Source organism: Entelurus aequoreus, linkage group LG19 (genome assembly GCF_033978785.1).
Source record: "Entelurus aequoreus isolate RoL-2023_Sb linkage group LG19, RoL_Eaeq_v1.1, whole genome shotgun sequence".
Lineage (NCBI taxonomy): Eukaryota > Metazoa > Chordata > Actinopteri > Syngnathiformes > Syngnathidae > Entelurus > Entelurus aequoreus.
In genome coordinates, this window is record NC_084749.1 from 26,038,740 (window position 1) to 26,057,471 (window position 18,732).

Consider the following 18,732-nt stretch of genomic DNA (forward strand, 5'->3'; position numbering starts at 1 on the left):
TTTTTTTTAGAAAGAAAAGTAACACAGTAAAATAATACTGGACTGAAGTGAGAGACAATTATTGCCCATATTAATGTAGAAGTTTACTGAAAAGAGGAGGATTGATTGATATGACAAAAAAGCATTTTTAATTTAAGTGTAATCCCATTGGTGGAAAAAGCACACATTATTATGCCTAATTTGGACAACCAGGTTTTAAAAAATACCTTATCGTCACCATGACGATAAGGTCCTTTTTAAAAATATAATAAAATAAAATAAGATAAATAAATTGAAAAACATTTTCTTGAATAAAAAAGGAAAGTAAAACAATATAAAAACAGTTACATAGAAACAAGTAATTAATGAAAATGAGTAAAATTAACTGTTAAAGGTTAGTACTATTAGTGGACCAGCAGCACGCACAATCATGTGTGCTTACGGACTGTATCCCTTGCAGACTGTATTGATATATAATGTAGGAACCAGAATATTAATAACAGAAAGAAACAACCCTTTTGTGTGAATGAGTGTGAACGAGTGTAAATGGGGGAGGGAGGTTTTTTTGGGTAAGTGTATCTTGTGTTTTTTATGTTGATTTAATAAAAAATTTTAAAAAATCCGGACTGCGTGTCTGGAGCTCCTGGGTCCCACCGTCCATCCCTTCCGGGTGCCCGTCTTGGTTGGGGCCTGCTGGGTCTAGTCCCTGCGTCTACTGTGGTAGCTTGGTGCTGCAAGGTTTTCCGACGTGCTGCGAGTCGGCCAGTTGCTGGGGTAGTGACCTTGTGTGTCAGCATGTCTGTGATCTTCTTTTAATTCTTTAAAAAAAATAAAACATTTAATTATATTAATTTGCGGCGTGGCGAAGTTGGTAGAGTGGCCGTGCCAGCAATCGGAGGGTTGCTGGTTACTGGGGTTCAATCCCCACCTTCTACCATCCTAGTCACGTCCGTTGTGTCCTTGGGCAAGACACTTCACCCTTGCTCCTGGTTAGCGCCTTGCATGGCAGCTCCCGCCATCAGTGTGTGAATGTGTGTGTGAATGGGTGAATGTGGAAATACTGTCAAAGCGCTTTGAGTACCTTGAAGGTAGAAAAGCGCTATACAAGTACAACCCATTTATCATTTATTTATTTATTTTTTAAAATATATTTTATTAATTTTATTTTTTTTATTTTATTTTATTTTTTCTTCCCCTACCTCAGGGGGGGATTTGGCGGGGCGGTTGCTGGTTGTTCAATCTCCATCGTTGGGGTCCCTGCGGGTGGGGTGGGTGGTTCCTGTGGCCCCATGCTGGGTGGTCCTGTGGCGGCCGACTTGGGTGGGGTGGCCGGGGGCTGGCCTCGCCGCGCTCTCCGGGGGTGGGGGGAGGGCTCGTTGGGGCCCGGTTGCCGGTGGGGCGGTCTTCCCGTCCGGTTGCGGGGGGTCTCCGGGCACCTCGGGCGGGGCGTCCCGCATTTCTGCCCATGTGGGGTGTGGTTTCTCGCTGGCTTGGGGTCTGGTTGTCTCCTGCTTTTCTCGTGCGTTGTCCCCTGCCGGATGCGTCTGTTTGGGTCTGTCTGGCCCTTGTGGGCGGGGCGGTGGGCCGGGCTCTGGGGTTCCTGTCGCTGTCCGGCTTGGCTGCGTGGGGGCGGTGGTCCCTGGTTCCCTGGGGACCACACCTACTGTTTGTGGATTGGGCTCTTGGGGAGGCTGGGGCCGTACTCTGGCTCCCACACACACTGGGAGTCAAATGTATTGTACATACAAATTCACATATAATCACAAACATACATACACACATACATAGGTTTCTACGCTCCCACATACATATACAAATACAGTACATATTTACACACTCAAAGTTCGTACATCCACACGCACATTCATTATACAAACATACACATACTGTTCATATACATTTACTGTACTAACATACATATACACATACTGTACATATACACTCACTGTACAAACACATATACACATACTGTACATCAGAGGTGGGACCAAGTCATTGCTTTGCAAGTCACAAGTAAGTCTCAAGTCTTTGCCCTCAAGTCTCGAGTCAAGTCCCGAGTCAAGACAGGCAAGTCCCGAGTCAAGTCCAAAGTCAAGACGGGAAAGTCTCAAGTCGAGTCCCAAGTCCTGCATTTTGAGTTTCGAGTCCTTTCAAGTCCTTTTAACCACAGACTAATATTTTTACACAGATTGTGTATGCTTTTAAAACGCTGTATGTATTTATTAAAACAAGTGCATTTGAAATTGCAGGAAAAAAAATAGTGCTGACATTGCAATTCATAATAGCACTATTAACAGTAATTTTAATAGTTTAAACAATTTTAAACATTTAACTCATTCCTTTACAGAATAAACACATTTGCAAAAACAAACATTAACATACTATTGGTTGTATTTTATGAAAATAATATTACCACAAAGTTGAGAAGGAGCAAAGATCTTCAATATTTGTATGTGAAACTCACAAATAAATCTTCTGGGGGAGGATGACGCCCCTACAGGGGTTTGGTTTACAAACTTTCAGCCCCACCTAAAACAAAATTCACCAGCCGCCACTGATTATGATGCATTCTCATTTTAGGCAAAATATAAGACAATACTTTCTTAACAGTATAATTGTAACCAGGAATAAGTCTTCAAGTAACAATATTCAAATACTAACATTGTTGGGTAAAACAGCATTTGGTTTTATTCTGAATGTAGTGAAACAAATTGGTGGTTTTAGCTGATATAAAGAGTTTCAGGTGTTTATATATATTTAAGTATTTGGCAGACGCTTTTATCCAAAGCGACATACATAAAAAATACATACATAACAATCACTGTAAACATGATCATTTAAGGGAAGAATGTAATACAAAATATCAATACAAAGTGTCAAGACAGAATAAACTCTCTGCTGCTGCAGCAACAGAGATACAGTCTATAAGATATATAGATATCTAATGTATTCATACATTGTTTATGTAGGATATACGCATGTATATATAACCTAATCATATTGTTTCTTCAATTTAAAAATAGCTTACCGTTTTTTCCCCCTTCTCTGGGATTATATTCCCAGTTTTGATCTCGGACGTCTGGTCACTTATAGCGTATAAGAATATTATATTACTGTTAAGCAAACTATGAATAATAAAACTTGCCAAAACATGTGTCCGTTATCATAGCTACACGTATGACAAAAAACCACGTGAAAATCAGTGGTATTCAGTGAGGTAAAATGAATTAAATGCGCTGGCAGTTCATTGCTCCTGACAAATGAATTGCACTGAGTGGAGCGGATCACCACTCCAAGATGGCGGCCCCGCGTCTCGTCTGCGCCTGTAGGCAGTAGCGCTCGATGCTGCGTACCCTTAAAACATGTCTATGGTTATAACGTTAGCAGTGAGTTTACAGCCTCACTGATTTAACTACACAGCAAATAAAAGTCATGTTACTTAGCCAATAAACGTTATCTTACATTCAAAACTTACCCTTCTTTGGGCAACTTCAAATGTCGAACGAAGTTGGAAGTTGTTGCGTCTCCGTCTGTAATATTCGAACTGCGTGATTTGCATACGCAATTCGTTTTTTGTTGACCAAGTCGTAGTTTTTATACCCGAACGAAACCAACTTTGGCATAATTGTTTCTCTCTGCCGCATTGTTTGACAACTCTTGTTCGGTGGTTGTCCTGCAATTTGATTGGATGAATGCTGTGTGATGAAAACAATGTATAACTAATTTGATTGGCTGTTGTACTGACAGCACACCAGCTGACAGGCAGCACACACGCTGATAGACAGACAGACACGTACAAAATGGAAGATACGGAGCGCTCCCAAATAACTTTTTAAGCTTTGGGTTTTGGGGAAAGTAGCAAGTCATGTCAAGTCAAAAGGCTCAAGTCCAAGTGAAGTCACAAGTCATTGATGTTAAAGTCTAAGTCGAGTTGCAAGTCTCTTTACATTTTGTCAAGTCGAGTCTAAAGTCATCAAATTCATGACTCGAGTCTGACTCGAGTCCAAGTCATGTGACTCGAGTCCACACCTCTGCTGTACATATACATTCACTGTACAAACACATATACACACACTGTACATATACACTCACTGTACAAACACATATACACATACTGTACGTATACATTCACTGTACAAACACACATACTGTATACACATACTGTACATATACATTCACTGTACAAACACACATATACACATACTGTACATATACATTCACTGTACAAACACAGATATGCACATACTGTACATATACAAGTATATATACACACATACACTCATGCACATAATCACGTTTCATCAAACATATTGTTGTTGCCCTAGGGTAAACTGGGTATAACACATGGTACTCTGACAAAGCTTAACCTATTGTTACTATAACAATCTACAAGGTTAATGTAGGTTGCTTCTCTTTCTTCCCCTCCATTTTTCTGCATTCTTTCGTATCTCAAGTTATCATAATATCTATGTATTGTTGCATTTGAACAACTGTATTGTTGATAATAAAGGTAAAGTATTGGTATTGTTCATTATCAATAGCGCTATTTCTATTGGTATTTGTATTGCTCCATTTTTAGTGTAATAATGCTCATTGTCATTTCTGTATTATTTTTTATTTTCGCTAACTGCTTATTTGCTATTACTATTACCATCATATTTGTACATGACGTATTTGCTGATGTTGCTCTATTGTTGTTGTTGTTGTTGTTGTAGTTTGCTGTTGTTGTTTTTGTCTCTCTGTCTAATCCCCCTTTTATCCCCACAATTCCCCCCTCTGTCTTCCTTTTTTTCTCTTTCTATCCACTCCTGCTCCGGCCCGGCTGCACCAAATGATAATATAAATACATTTAATTAAGTCAAATACAAATAAGAAAACAAGAGAAGTATCCTACACTTCTCTTTTGTAAAGTAAATCTGAACAGCCGATATGGGCATCTACATCAACTATATGATTTGCCTGAAAAGCTGGACAGGACAAAAAAAATAAAATAAATCAATAAATAAATAAATAAATAAATACATTGAATAAAGTCAAATACAAATAAGGCAACAAGAGAAGTATCCTACACTTCTCTTTTGTAAAGTAAATCTGAACAGCTGATATGGGCATCTACATCTACTATATGATTTGCCTGAGAAGCTGGACAGGACATAAAAAAACAAAAAAAACGATACCGATAATAAAAAACGATACCGATAATTTCCGATATTACAATTTAAAGCATTGGACGGCCGATAATATCGGCAGGCCGATATCATCGGACATCTCTAGTTTTAGTTTTATCTTATTCTGACGCATTATTTTGGCGAGCTGGTCTGTGACGTCATTTCCTGTTTATAGCGTTTCTGCGTATTATGGGCTCTTGGGTGCTGGTGTAAACAACATCGTGTGCATTCCTGACTAAAATGTAAGTATAAAGCGAATATAGCACTGTTATTAATGATAAAATGCCTACAATGTGTTAGGTGTTGCCTCAACCGAGTGTCTGTTTGCAACAATGTTTCTGCACGAAGATATAATTCGCCAGCTCAACTTTAGCCCTTTAGCCCGACATACTTCCTGTTACACGGTAGTTACCCTATCCTACCACTAGAGGGCGACATAGACCATGTTTAAAGCAATGTCCTTATTTCTAATGCCCCATCCATCCATTTACTACCGCTTATTCCCTTCGGGGTCGCGGGGGGTGCTGGAGCCTATCTCAGCTACAATCGGGCGGAAGGCGGGGTACACCCTGGACAAGTCGCCACCTCATTACAGGGCCAACACAGATAGACAGACAACATTCACACTCACATTCACACACAATTTAGTGTTGCCAATCAACCTATCCTCAGGTGCATGTCTTTGGAGGTGGGAGGAAGCCGGAGTACCCGGAAGGAACCCACGCAGTCACGGGGAGGACATGCAAACTCCACACAGAAAGATCCAGAGGCCGGGATTGAACTCACGACTACTCAGGACCTTCGTATTGTGAGGCAGACGTCCATGTGTTTGTATATTTGTTTTATAAAACATTTGTATATTGTATATACCATTATACATATCCTGTTATATTATTGCATACTATATTGCCTAAAATGTGTTCCTTTAGACCACAGACACACATATACCACACTACCAACTTCACCATTACAGAGTGCCTGAAAGCCTCTCCTGTGCCCTACTCTCTGACCGGAGTCCTGTCCTAAGATGATGTCAGATCAGCATTCTGCACCCAGAGTAACCTACTCTATCACAGTACCAATTTGCTTATCACGAAATATTACATTAAAAAATGTGACTTATATTTGACTTGGACTTCATCCGGACAAACAACACAATTAAAATGCAAGCAAGCAATTAATTTATCATCACAGTTTGAATTGAGTCCCAAAAGGAGTAGGAAGAAGCAGAAGATTATCAAGTTCCTACAGTACTCCCACTTAGTTTCATTTTATAACACGAATAATGAGGTGACATATTTTTATATTGCTCTTTTCTCTAGTGATTCAAAGCGCTTTTACATAGTGAAACCCAATATCTAAGTTACATTTAAACCAGTTTGGGTGGCACTGGGAGCAGTAAAGTGTCTTGCCCAAGGACACAACGGCAGTGACTAGGATGGCGGAAGCAAGGATCGAACCTGGAACCTTCAAGTTGCTAGCACCGAACTATACCACTCCTCCCACACAAATCGCAATTATAGCTACCCTCAGAGGGCCACATGTAACAGTGCATATGTATGTATAAACAATTTATAACCTTGATACACAATTAGCAACAACTATTTTCGATAAATGTATTGTTTGCAGATGGTTGGATAACTTAATTTTAAAATGTAAGTTAAGATGACAAGTAGATATTGAAGTGTTTATTTTTGAAAACTCCCCACATATGCTTGGAACATCAGATAATATTAAAGTGTTATCTGATGTGCATGTGATTTTCTGTCAAGATTGGAAAAACAAATACATTTGTCAGAAGTGCTACTGACAGTTTGGTTATGTTTGGGTTTTCCTGTGTTTAGAATCACTTCTGGTCCTGGTGCTCTTGTTTTGTCAGCTGTTTTGGTCCCTGTGTGACAGTAACTTGAACCAGCACCTTTACTTTCTGTTCCATGTCCTGTCAGCAAACCGGTTCCTTGTTTAATTAGTTCTATTTAGTTCCACCTGGGCAGCACGGTGGTACAGGGGTTAGTGCATGTGCCTCACAATACGAAGGTCCTGAGTAGTCCGGAGTTCAATCCCGGGCTTGGGATCTTTCTGTGTGGAGTTTGCATGTTCTCCCCGTGACTGCGTGGGTTCCCTCCGGGTACTCCGGCTTCCTCCCACCGCCAAAAACATGCACCTGGGGATAGGTTGATTGGCAACACTAAATTGGCCCTAGTGTGTGAATGTGAGCGTGAATGTTTAGAGTTTAGAGTTTGAGTTTATTTCGAACATGCAAGCATACAACATGATACATCACAATTTCCAGTTTCTCTTTTCAACATGTTCGAAAAGGAGTAGGAAGAAGCAGAGCTTATTTAATCCTACCCCTTTTCTTTACATAACAGTTGCTGAAACTTTTTTATTCACTTCCTGTTCTCAATTTATTCACAATAAACTCCATAGGTAATCACAATAAAAATAAATAATAATAAGAATTTGATAATAATAATTGGTGAAGAAAGTCATATTTCATATGATGAGATAAGTAAGATTACTTTAAGAATGAATGAATGGATGGATGAAATAAATTGAGAATGTTTGTCATGGTTCTTCTTCTTTGTACTTTGTAAACACTTTAAGTTTGAAGAGTTTCTTGAAGTAGATCATATTAGTACATTGTTTGATTGCTTTGCTTAATCCATTCCATAATTTAATTCCACATATTGATATACTGAAGGTCTTAAGTGTTGTACGTGCGTACAAATGTTTTAAATTACATTTTTCTCTAAGATTATATTTGTCCTCTTTTGTTGAGAAGAATTGTTGTATATTCTTGGGTAGCAGGTTATAGTTTGCTTTGTGCATAATTTTAGCTGTTTGCAAATTCACTATGTCGTGGAATTTCAGTATCTTTGATTCAATAAATAAAGGATTTGTATGTTCTCTGTATCCAACATTATGTATTATTCTAACTGATCTTTTTTGTAACACCGTTAATGAATGAAGTGTACTTTTGTAATTATTTCCCCATATTTCTACACAGTAGCTGAGATATGGTAACACTAGTGAGCAGTAGAGAATATGAAGTGATTTTTTGTCTAGAACATGTTTTGCTTTATTCATTATTGACGTGTTTCTTGCTACTTTATGTTGTATATTTTTTACGTGAGATTTCCAGTTCAATTTATCATCAATCATTATACCTAGAAATTTGGTTTCATTTACTCTTTCAATTTCTATTCCGTCTATTTGTATTTGTGTTTGACTTTCTCTTCTACTGTTACCAAATAGCATTATTTTAGTTTTACTAAGATTCAACGATAGTCTGTTTTTGTCAAACCATCTTTTTAATTTGTTAATTTCTTCTGTTATTATTTGTATTATCTCCTGTGTGTTCTCTCCTGAACAAAACGCTGTTGTATCATCCGCAAATAATACTAACTTTAAATCTTTTGTAACTTTACAAATGTCATTTATATAGAGATTGAATAATTTAGGTCCTAATATTGATCCCTGAGGTACACCACAGGATATATTTAGCGTTGTAGACATGTGTTCGCCTAGCTTCACGTATTGTTTCCTGTTCGTTAGATAACTTCTTATCCAGTTTAAGACTAACCCTCCGATGCCATATCGTTCTAGTTTTTTGATTAAAATATTGTGATTAATTGTGTCAAATGCTTTAGTTAGATCCATAAAAACTGCTGCTGCACATTTTTTTACTGTCTATTGCAGGGGTCACCAACGCGGTGCCCGCGGGCACCAGGTCGCCCGTAAGGACCAGATGAGTGCCCGCGGGCCTGTTCTAAAAAAAATAAAAATAAAAATAAAAACATTTTTTTAAAATTAAATCTACATAGAAAAAACACAAGATACACTTTCAATCAGTGCATCAACCCAAACAACCTCCCCCATGCACACTCATCCACACCCACTCACACAAAAGGGGTTATTTCTTTCTGCTACCAATATTCTGGTTCCCACAACATAGACAACACATCTGCAAGGGACACAGTCCCTGAAGCACACATGATTGTATAGGCTGCTGGTCCACTAACATTTTCATTAATTACTATTTTTTATGTAATTATTTTTATATTGTTTTACTTTCTTTTTTATCCAAGAAAATGTTTTTTATTTATTTATCTTATTTTTTATTTTTTTTTTTAAAAAGGGCCTTATCTTCAACAGACCAGGTTGTCAATGAAATTAGATTTGTTTAAAGGGTTTTTTAAACCAGGCCCAGTCCAGATAATGTCCAAGTCGGACTCAGCAACACACACCTTCATTCATGTACACAGAAAACAATTAGGGAACACAACAGATTGCATATAATTTATAAACAAAATTACATTTTCAAAATAAGTATTTATGTACAGTCCAGATTATGTCCAGGTCACTCAAATGAGGGAACACAACAACAGATATCATATAATCTATAAACATAATTATACTTTCAAAATAAGCCTTTGAGGACTTCTCATCTTTTTTTAATGTTTTTTGGCATCATTATCGTTTTCAACCATTAACTTTCTAAAGTTAGAAAATACTGAATAAATGTTTTAAAGAAAGTAATACTAAGTGAATATCTGTTTTTGGCCTTAAAATTAAACATTTTACCGAGTACTATAATTAAATTGACTAAATCATGATTGTCAATGAACTCTCCTAAAATAACAGAAACCACATTAAGCTTCATAAACAAACCAATCCTTAAACACATTTTTTCAACTTCCACCCAAAACAAAGACACAATATGACAATACCAAAACAAATGCAGGGTGGATTCAGGCTCCTGACAACAAAATCGGCAATCATCTGACTCTCTCATATTCCATAATTTTAACATTTTCCCTGTGGGTAAGAAGTTATAAATAATTTTAATTTGAAAATAACGATTTTGCACATCGATAGTGGTTTTATAGATTAGTTTGAATATGGCATCCCATGGCAACGGGCAGTCAAAAAAGTCCTCCCATTTTCCATTTGTGTTGTATGAGGCAGCCTTCAAAGATTTCTTTATTAACTAAAAATTATATATTTTTCTATTTATTTTAGTTCCTTTTTGCCAACTAGAATTTCTTAATAGAGGTTTACAAACTAATAATTTAGTAGTTCCATAATTAATTATTTGTTTCCATCTTTTCCCAATTACTCCAGTTAGTTAATAAAATGAAAAGCTTGAGCAAGCATCACCATACATAGCTCTAAATTCATCATACTTCATAATTTTACCATTCTCATTGATAATATCATTGACAAAAATGATTCCTCTTTCAAACATATTTTTCCAAAAGAAAGGCTTTCCATCTATTACAATATTAGAGTTCATCCATATTAACTGCTGCAAAATATCGTCTCTTTTTTCTGGCACATAAAATTGAAAACACCACTATGAGTGGATTGTTTCCTTTATGTTTCCCATCAGACTCTCTGGGAGGGGATCACTTGTAAAAAAGGATACAATTTATTTTGATACAGTACATGTTTTTTGTCCAACAGGACATTTGTGTACCACTCAATGTTTAAATACATCTATGGAACAATTGATGCTTTTAAAGACAGACACATAGCTTCAAGGTTGAGAAGTTTCAAGCCCCCATATTCATACTCTTTGTACAAAACCTTTCTTTTAATCTTTTCTGGTTTGCCGTTCCAGACAAAATCGAAGACCCTCCGCTCATAAATCTTAAAAAAGTTTTGTGATGGAGCTGGTAATAACAAAAACAAATAAATAAATTGAGGAATAATTAACGAGTTGGCAATAGACATTTTACCATACAAGGTTAGGGATTTCCCTTTCCATATTTGCATAATTTTGTCCAGCTTTCTTAGTCGATTATCATAATTTACTGAGCCTAGATCTTCCAGATTTTCTGGGACAACAACACTAAGTATGTTAACTGGTCCATCTGTCCACAAAACAGGCACTTTGCATTCCATTCGAAAGGACGTTCCCTTTAGATTTCCGATCCTTAACATTTTACATTTATCATAATTAAGCTTAAGGCCAGATTGCTGTGAAAATATGTCCAAAAGATTAAGAAGGTTCCGCAAACAATGAGGAAAATTCTTATCTTTGTGAATCAGCCTTTTCTGACATGAACTTCATCAAGAACAAACACAGAACACGCCTCACTGATGCACATCTGCAAGACTCACTCAGAGTTGCAGTGTCAAGTTACACACCAGAGTACAACACACTAGTTAACAGCATGCAATGCCAGGCTTCCCACTAACTGACAAAGAAACAGATAACAGATTTGGTGTCCAGTTCAAAGTGTGACATGATTTAAAAATTTGAGAGTTTACTTTTGTATTTTACATGAGTTATTATTTGTACAAACATGGTGCAAAGTAATTCATGATTTGTTAAAAAATGTTAGTGGCTAGCTAGTTAAAATGGGATATTGTGATTTCACAAGACTCTCTTAGAAGTGATCATTTGAAAATGTTCAATATGAAAAATGTGCACTTAGAGAAAATATAAAAATAAAGTGTTGCATATTGATATTTATCTGTTTCTATATATATTTATTGTGAGAAATCATTAAGATGATCAGTGTTTCCACAAAGATAAATATCATTAATTATTAATAATAACAGAGTTAAAGGTAAATTGAGCAAATTGGCTACTTCTGGCAATTTATTTAAGTGTGTATCTAACTGGTAGCCCTTCGCATTAATCAGTACCCAAGAAGTAGCCCTTGGTTTCAAAAAGGTTGGTGACCCCTGGTCTATTGCATTGGTAATTTCTTCTGTAATTTCAATTAAAGCCATTGAAGTTGAGACATTAGCTCTGTATCCATATTGGTTCTCTTCGAGTATTCTATTTTTATTCATGAAACTCTCTAATCTGTTATTAAACAGTTTTTCAATGATTTTAGAAAATTGTGGAAGTAAAGAAACAGGTCTATAATTTGTAAATTGATGTTTATCTCCAGTCTTATAAATTGGTGCAACTTTAGCTATTTTCATTTTGTTTGGGAATGTACCTGTTTGAAATGATAGATTACTAATATACATTAATGGTCCTGAGATCTCTTCTATAACCTTTTTTATCGTTTCCATATCAATTCCGTTACAATCAGTTGAAGTCTTAGATTTACATTTTTTTTGCAATTGTAACTATTTCCTCCTGTGTCACATTACTGAGGAACATGGAGTTGGGATTTCGCTCTATGGTATCATTATAGTCCTCAATTGGAACTGGGTCTGGAATCCTTTCTTCCAATTTTGGTCCAATATTTACAAAATAATTATTGAAGCTTTCAACTACTTCCTTTATGTTGTCATTTTTTTTTATTTCCGTCTAAAAAGTATTGAGGGCAGTCCCTCTTTGTGCCATTTTTAATAATGCTATTGAGGATGCCCCATGTTGCTCTCATATTATTTTTGTTCCTGTCCAATAATTCACTGTAATATTCTTTTCTACATGATCGTAGTATGTCTGTTAACTTGTTTTTATACTTTTTGTACTTAATTTCTGCCTCTATAGTTCTTTGTGCTATAAATTCTCTATATAGTGTATTCTTCTTCTTACAAGCATTTTTTTAATCCTTTTGTCATCCATGGTTGATTATTCTTTCTCTGTTTATTACTGAGTTGTATCCATGGACAATGTTTGTCATAAAGTATTATGAACTTGTTTAAGAAATGTTCATATGCTTCATCAACCTCTTTTTCATTGTACACATCGTCCCAATCTTGCTTTTGTAGCTCAATTTTGAAAGCAGTCATCCTCTTCTCTGTGCACAGTCTTTGAAATGTCCTTTTGTCTTCCATGTTCTTCTTGTAGTGTCCATCATATATTGTAAAAACTGGCAGATGATCACTAACGTCAGTTATAAGTAGACCACTTGTAGTGTTATTGTCAAACTCATTGGTAAAAATATTATCAATAAGCGTGGCACAGTGTGCTGTGATTCTGCTTGGCTTTGTGATTTTTGGATATAAACTGATGCTGTACATTGTATCAATGAAGTCATCAATAGACTTTTGCTTGTTAGGGTTCAATAAGTCAATATTAAAGTCACCACATAAGAACATTATTCTTTGACCATTATCCATGTAAGTAGCCTTGATCCATTCTTCAAATGTTTCTATACTTGACTTAGGTGATCTATATATACAACTGATGAAAATGTTTTTGCTTTTTTCCTGACATATTTCAATGGTTATACATTCTAAGATATTATCTATAGCAAATGACATGTTTTTTTACCACTTTGTAGTTCAGGTTCTTCATCACGTACACAGCTACTCCTCCTCCATTTTTGTTGGTTCTGTTGATGTAGTTTAGTTCATATCCCTCCAGATCAAAATCTATTCCTTTTTTATCATCAATCCATGTTTCTGTGACAGCAATCACTTTGAATGGTTCGTTGATGTGTTCCAAAAAGTTATAAATGTTCTTAATGTTGTTGTAGTTTGCATACAAGCTTCTGCTATTAAGATTAAAGATTAAAGTACCAATGATTGTCACACACACACTAGATGTGGTGAAATTTGTCCTCTGCATTTGTCCCATCCCCTTGGGGAGCAGTGGGCAGCAGCGGCGCCGCGCCCGGGAATCAGTTGGGGGTTATGAATAATTGACAATTTGTTATCGCATGTAATGTTGCTATTATATTGATCATCTGTATAATAAAAACAATTATTACTGATGTGGGAGAAAAAATTAGTATCTGGATCTATATCATTTTCCAAATCCTGGTTTTTGTAATCTTTGTTGCAGAAATTTTTTAGTTCCATATTTTCTTGTTGAACAATCTTTGATGTTGTTTCAATAATCTCAATAAGTGTAGGTGGATGCAATCCTGAATGTAGGTCCTCTTGTTTAGTTGTCCCTTGGAACATAGTAGTGTCGATGCTGAATTTGGGTGTTTGTTTTCTGCCAGAGTCCATTATCATTGTTGTTTTGGTAGCTGTGTAAACTTTAAAAATTGTCCAGGTCCTTGATGACATGGACAACAATTACTCTTGCTTCTGGACCTCCATTCAGCTTGATGTAGATTTTACAGTTGGTGCTCCAAGTTCCCTGGATTTTTCCCTGCTTTCTCAAGTCGCGTGCTTTCTTGGCGATTCCAGCATTGCGTTTTGTGAGATGCTCATTAATGTACACATTTGTTCCCTTCAGCTTCTTTCCCTGTCTCAGCAATGCCATTTTAGATTTTCTGTTTACGAGTTTCACGAGCACGACTGGAGTGGCGTTGTTGTTTCTTCCGTTCAGTGGGATGCATGTTTCGATGGTATTAATGTCAATTTCAATTTCCTTTGATTGCAGAAAGTTGACCACTTGCTGTTCTGCTGAGATCATATCCATTTGATCTGGTTCACCTTCATTATTCACAGCTTTCGCATAGGATCTTGGTTTAATTCGGTGCCCAGTCACGATGATATCATTCATTCGTTTGTCCTGATCCATTTCATCTATGATATTCCTCAACATGTTGTTGTCTTCTTGAAGGGTCTTCATTCGTTTGCCCATTTCAGTGGCTTCATTATTTCTTCTGTTGTTCTGAGATTGCAGATTTTCTATATTTTCCTGCAGACTTTTCACATCTTGTTTGTGTTCTGTTGTTACTTTTCTCAGATATTCTTTCATTTCTTCTTTTATTTCTTTCATTTCTTCTTTCATTTCTTCAAGTTTTTGTAGTATCACTTCTTGATTCCCATCATGTCCTGTGTCCAACCTCAAATCTTGTTCCCAGTTGTGTTCTGTAACAGCTGACCCCGAAGGTTTCGAGATTTCAATCTTTCCTTTACCTTTTCGCATCGCGGCAGTCACTGACGTCAATGCCTCTTGCTTGTGTCTTAACGGCAGTTGCTTCTTTAGCGACTTGTGGCACTTTAACTTGTTTTTTCCAACAATTTCGTATCTTGCGCCGTTCAGAGATCAATTTGAGGTGTCAGCCTGTCAACTTATATCACTCTGCGACGTCGGGATCACTTTAAAACAGCTGTAAACTCGCCGTAGCTTTTGGTTGCTAGGCAACCGCTTTGAACTGCGGCAAGGCGCCTTTGGCTTGAGGCTAACGGCTCTCCCAACTCGCCTTCTTTCAGCATATCAGTGCCTCTCAACTGACCAAAATCAGATTGAAGATGCCAGGGTACTCTCCAGTGGCTGTGATCGCAAATCAGTGGTCAAAATCTTCAGATTTAACAAAAAACTCCGGTAGCAAGAGCGGAGCCTTTCTCTTTTGCGTCCTTTCTCATTGACAGGAAGTGACGTCTTAAAAGTGTTGTCTGTCTATCTGTGTTGGCCCTGCGATGAGGTGGCGACTTGTCCAGGGTGTAACCCCGCCTTCCGCCCGAATGCAGCTGAGATAGGCTCCAGCACCCCCCGTGACTCCAAAAGGGACAAGCGGTAAAAAATGGATGGATGGATGGTTCCACCTGGGTCCTTCCTTCAGTGTTGGGTCATTCTTGCTATTCCTATTCATTGGAGACTGATGCTGAGTGTGCTATTTCTCTTTGTTCCCTGCTTCCTTGTAAGCAATAAATTGTTTTTTTACTTGCATTCCTCCTGCCATTCTCTGCATTAATAAGATGTGGCAAATTTTTTGCCACATCTTATTAATGCATCCCGACAAATCATTTTAGGTGGCCAACTACATCATTTTATGTGGCTTGCGAAAGGCTGGAAATAAAAAAGCACTTTCTGGCTAAATGTCACAGGGTGGTGAGCGTTGCTTCGGCGTTAGCCTCAGGATGCAGAGAATGGCAGGCGGAATGCAATAATGATGTGCCGGGTCAAAATAAAATGATTTGGCAAGCCATGATTAAATGAAGTGATTAAAAAGATCTTGCAAGTGCAAAAATGTTTTGCTCGCATCAAAGAACCTCCTTGAACCCCTGTTCTTCAACGTCTGCACAAAGATGTTGAAGATGTTCTACAAGTCGGTGGTGGCGGGCGCCTTCTTGTACGCCGGGCCTGCTGGGGCAGCGGGCTGAGAGCGAGGGACGCAAACAGACTGGACAAGTTGGTAGAGAAGGCCAGTAATGTGGTGGGAGTGAAGCTAGACTCTCTGGCGGTGGTGTCAGAAAGGAGAAGTCTAGCAAAACTCCTAGCCAATATGGACATCACCTCCCACCCACTACACTCGGACCTTGCAGAGAGAATGAGCACGTTCCCAAAATGCAACACGGAACAACACAGGAGGTCCTTCATACCGACAGCCATCAGACTGTATAATTCTGATAATTCCTTAACTGCACTGAAATGTAGAATATATTTATATATATATTATATTATTTATAATTATTATTGTCTATTGGGAGCGAACTGTGATGCTGAATTTCCCCCAGGGATCAATAAAGTACTTTCTATTCTATTCAAACCTAGTGACACCCCTGTGCTCTCCTGAGTTAACACACACACACACACAAAGACAGGAAGGAGGAATATAAAACTGATGGTTTGGCTTCTCCAAGTTAGGAGTTCTTCATTTTTGACCTGAGCTCCTCAGGACCTCAGACCTGTATAATGACGCTCGCTTGTAATAAAGCAACGTTTGGTTCAGTAAAGCGTCTCCGACGTCTCTTTTAATCCAGCCGCGTCACCCTTTTGTCCGGACGAGGATGACAAGACCAGAAATACACTTCATCAGCATTGTCACAGTCAGTACACACCGTGTAAGAGGAGGGTAAATCGATCCATAACTTGGTGGTGTCGATATTAATCGTATCAGCTCGTAAATGATGCTGCTTTGATTTTTGTGTCCTATTGACATTGTTTTGATCAAACAATGTCAATAGGACATAATAAAAATGAATATGGAACTGATTACAATATTGTGTTGCTATTGTTAATTGGTCAATTGCACTTATAATAAATACCTAAAAAAGATGTACAGTTAATACATGTGATCGGAACATTCCTACAAGGAACCCTGTTAAAAAGCTCGCCAGAAGAAATTCTGGGCACCCATCTTGTTTTTAGTACAAGTGTTATAAACTTAATTGTATTTACAATTTGGTTGTACCAGGCAGGACCACTCGTGGTGTTTTTAATGCTATTTATTGAATCGCTGTAGAAGAGTGACTCAACTCAAGCAATTTTGCAAGAGATTCTCAAACAGTAGTATTCAAGTACAGTCTTTTATTTTCCCATGTTCCAACACATTGTTGCTTTTCAAATTGTGTGTAATGTTATAGTGTCCAACATATTAAATACACTTGTAAAATAAAACCTCTGCCCTGTTTTTAATGAATATGTGTGCCTACTGAGTGACTGAATTTTAATGTTGGTCATTATGGTGGTACTTGGAGAGCCAAGTTTTTTTCTGAGGTACTTGTTGAAAATAGTTTGAGAACCACTGCAAACATACGTATCCACATTGTACTTGAAACTGAGAACTTCCAACAATAAATTCATGATTAAATGTCAGTGTGACATAACGTCATTTCGATGTGACTTAGCAGCAGGTTCCATTGTTGCCCTTCCCGTCACAGTCAATTCAGTGTCCATCTTTGCAGATACTGTCCTTTGTCCTCATGCACATTGCTCAACAAGCAATCCTGCTGTAGCTTCAAAGCAGACATCGGCATTCATTAAAGTGTTACTTCTTAATTTGGCGGGATCCATCTTTCCACCCGACCTTCACTTCCTTGACAAATGTCTCTCGGACTTTCCGGAGTCGCCTGCCGACGTCCTCCATGTCCCCAGGTGCTCTGCCAGCCTCCTCCCGGGCCTGTCGCAGCGTCTGGGAGCGCAAGACTCGCTGCGACGCGTCCCGGCCGAATATATGAGCTTTGGTGATGGCGTAGGCTGTAATCTGTGCTGCCCTGCGGATCGGGCGAGATTCTGCCAGCTTCTCAACAACATGGAGGTTGTTGAGCAGCGAAAATAACATTCGAGACAACATTGTGACGTCACTAGCCAAAGGGTTAGCTTAGCAAGCTAACTAGTTAGCAGTCCGTGCGTCACTTCTATATTTTAACTCTGCAATAAAAAAAAAAAACGTTCAGCGTTAGTTTAGTCATATACCTCTATGGACTAACCGGGTTGTTCTTATACATTTAAAGAATACTTTACAACAAAGGTGACTTACTGAAGTTCTGAAGGCGGTGGTGACCGATTGTGTCGCGTCATAGATTGGCGACGAAACTAGACTGAAGTTTACTTCCGGTTTGCTGCGTCATATTACGTCATTACATGTTTTAATTTAACAATTGAACATACTGTACATACACAATGTACAAACATATTAAGACACTTTCAATAGAATACGATTTAATATTCCTTTCAATATTGTACACCAGGTTGAGCACAATAAGATATATCAAACTAGAGACAATCCGCATACAAACAAAACCTGTCAAAGAAAGTAAAAGTAAATACAAGAGACAATTATAATATATATATATATATATATATATATATATATATATATATATATATATATATATATATATATATATATATATATATATATATATATATATATATATATATATATATATATATATATATATATATATATATATATATATGTCTTAATTAGATTATCCAAAAAATAGTGCTCAATACCGTGGTAGAGCGTAATATTCTTGTGATTTTTTTCCCACACATACATATATATATATATATATATATATATATATATATATATGG

The 18,732-nt window shown here is 37.4% G+C and overlaps 1 protein-coding gene and 1 long non-coding RNA gene across 2 annotated transcripts; one reads left to right on the forward strand and one right to left on the reverse strand.

Moving 5' to 3' along the window:
- The first annotated feature begins 5,303 nt into the window (after positions 1-5,303).
- On the forward strand, positions 5,304-7,158 carry LOC133634887 (uncharacterized). The gene is made up of 3 exons (XR_009821987.1): positions 5,304-5,389; positions 5,820-5,955; positions 6,077-7,158. It is a non-coding gene; the product is annotated as an uncharacterized LOC133634887 (long non-coding RNA).
- Positions 7,159-17,202: 10,044 nt separating this feature from the next.
- ncbp2as2 (NCBP2 antisense 2 (head to head)) lies at positions 17,203-18,252 on the reverse strand. Its single transcript, XM_062028174.1, has 2 exons — positions 18,170-18,252; positions 17,203-18,060 (listed from the first exon to the last, which is right to left on the reverse strand). Exon 2 carries the CDS (start codon positions 17,981-17,983, stop codon positions 17,678-17,680), a length of 306 nt encoding a protein of 101 aa, XP_061884158.1. The 5' UTR covers positions 17,984-18,060; positions 18,170-18,252; the 3' UTR covers positions 17,203-17,677.
- Between the last annotated feature and the right edge of the window lie 480 nt (positions 18,253-18,732).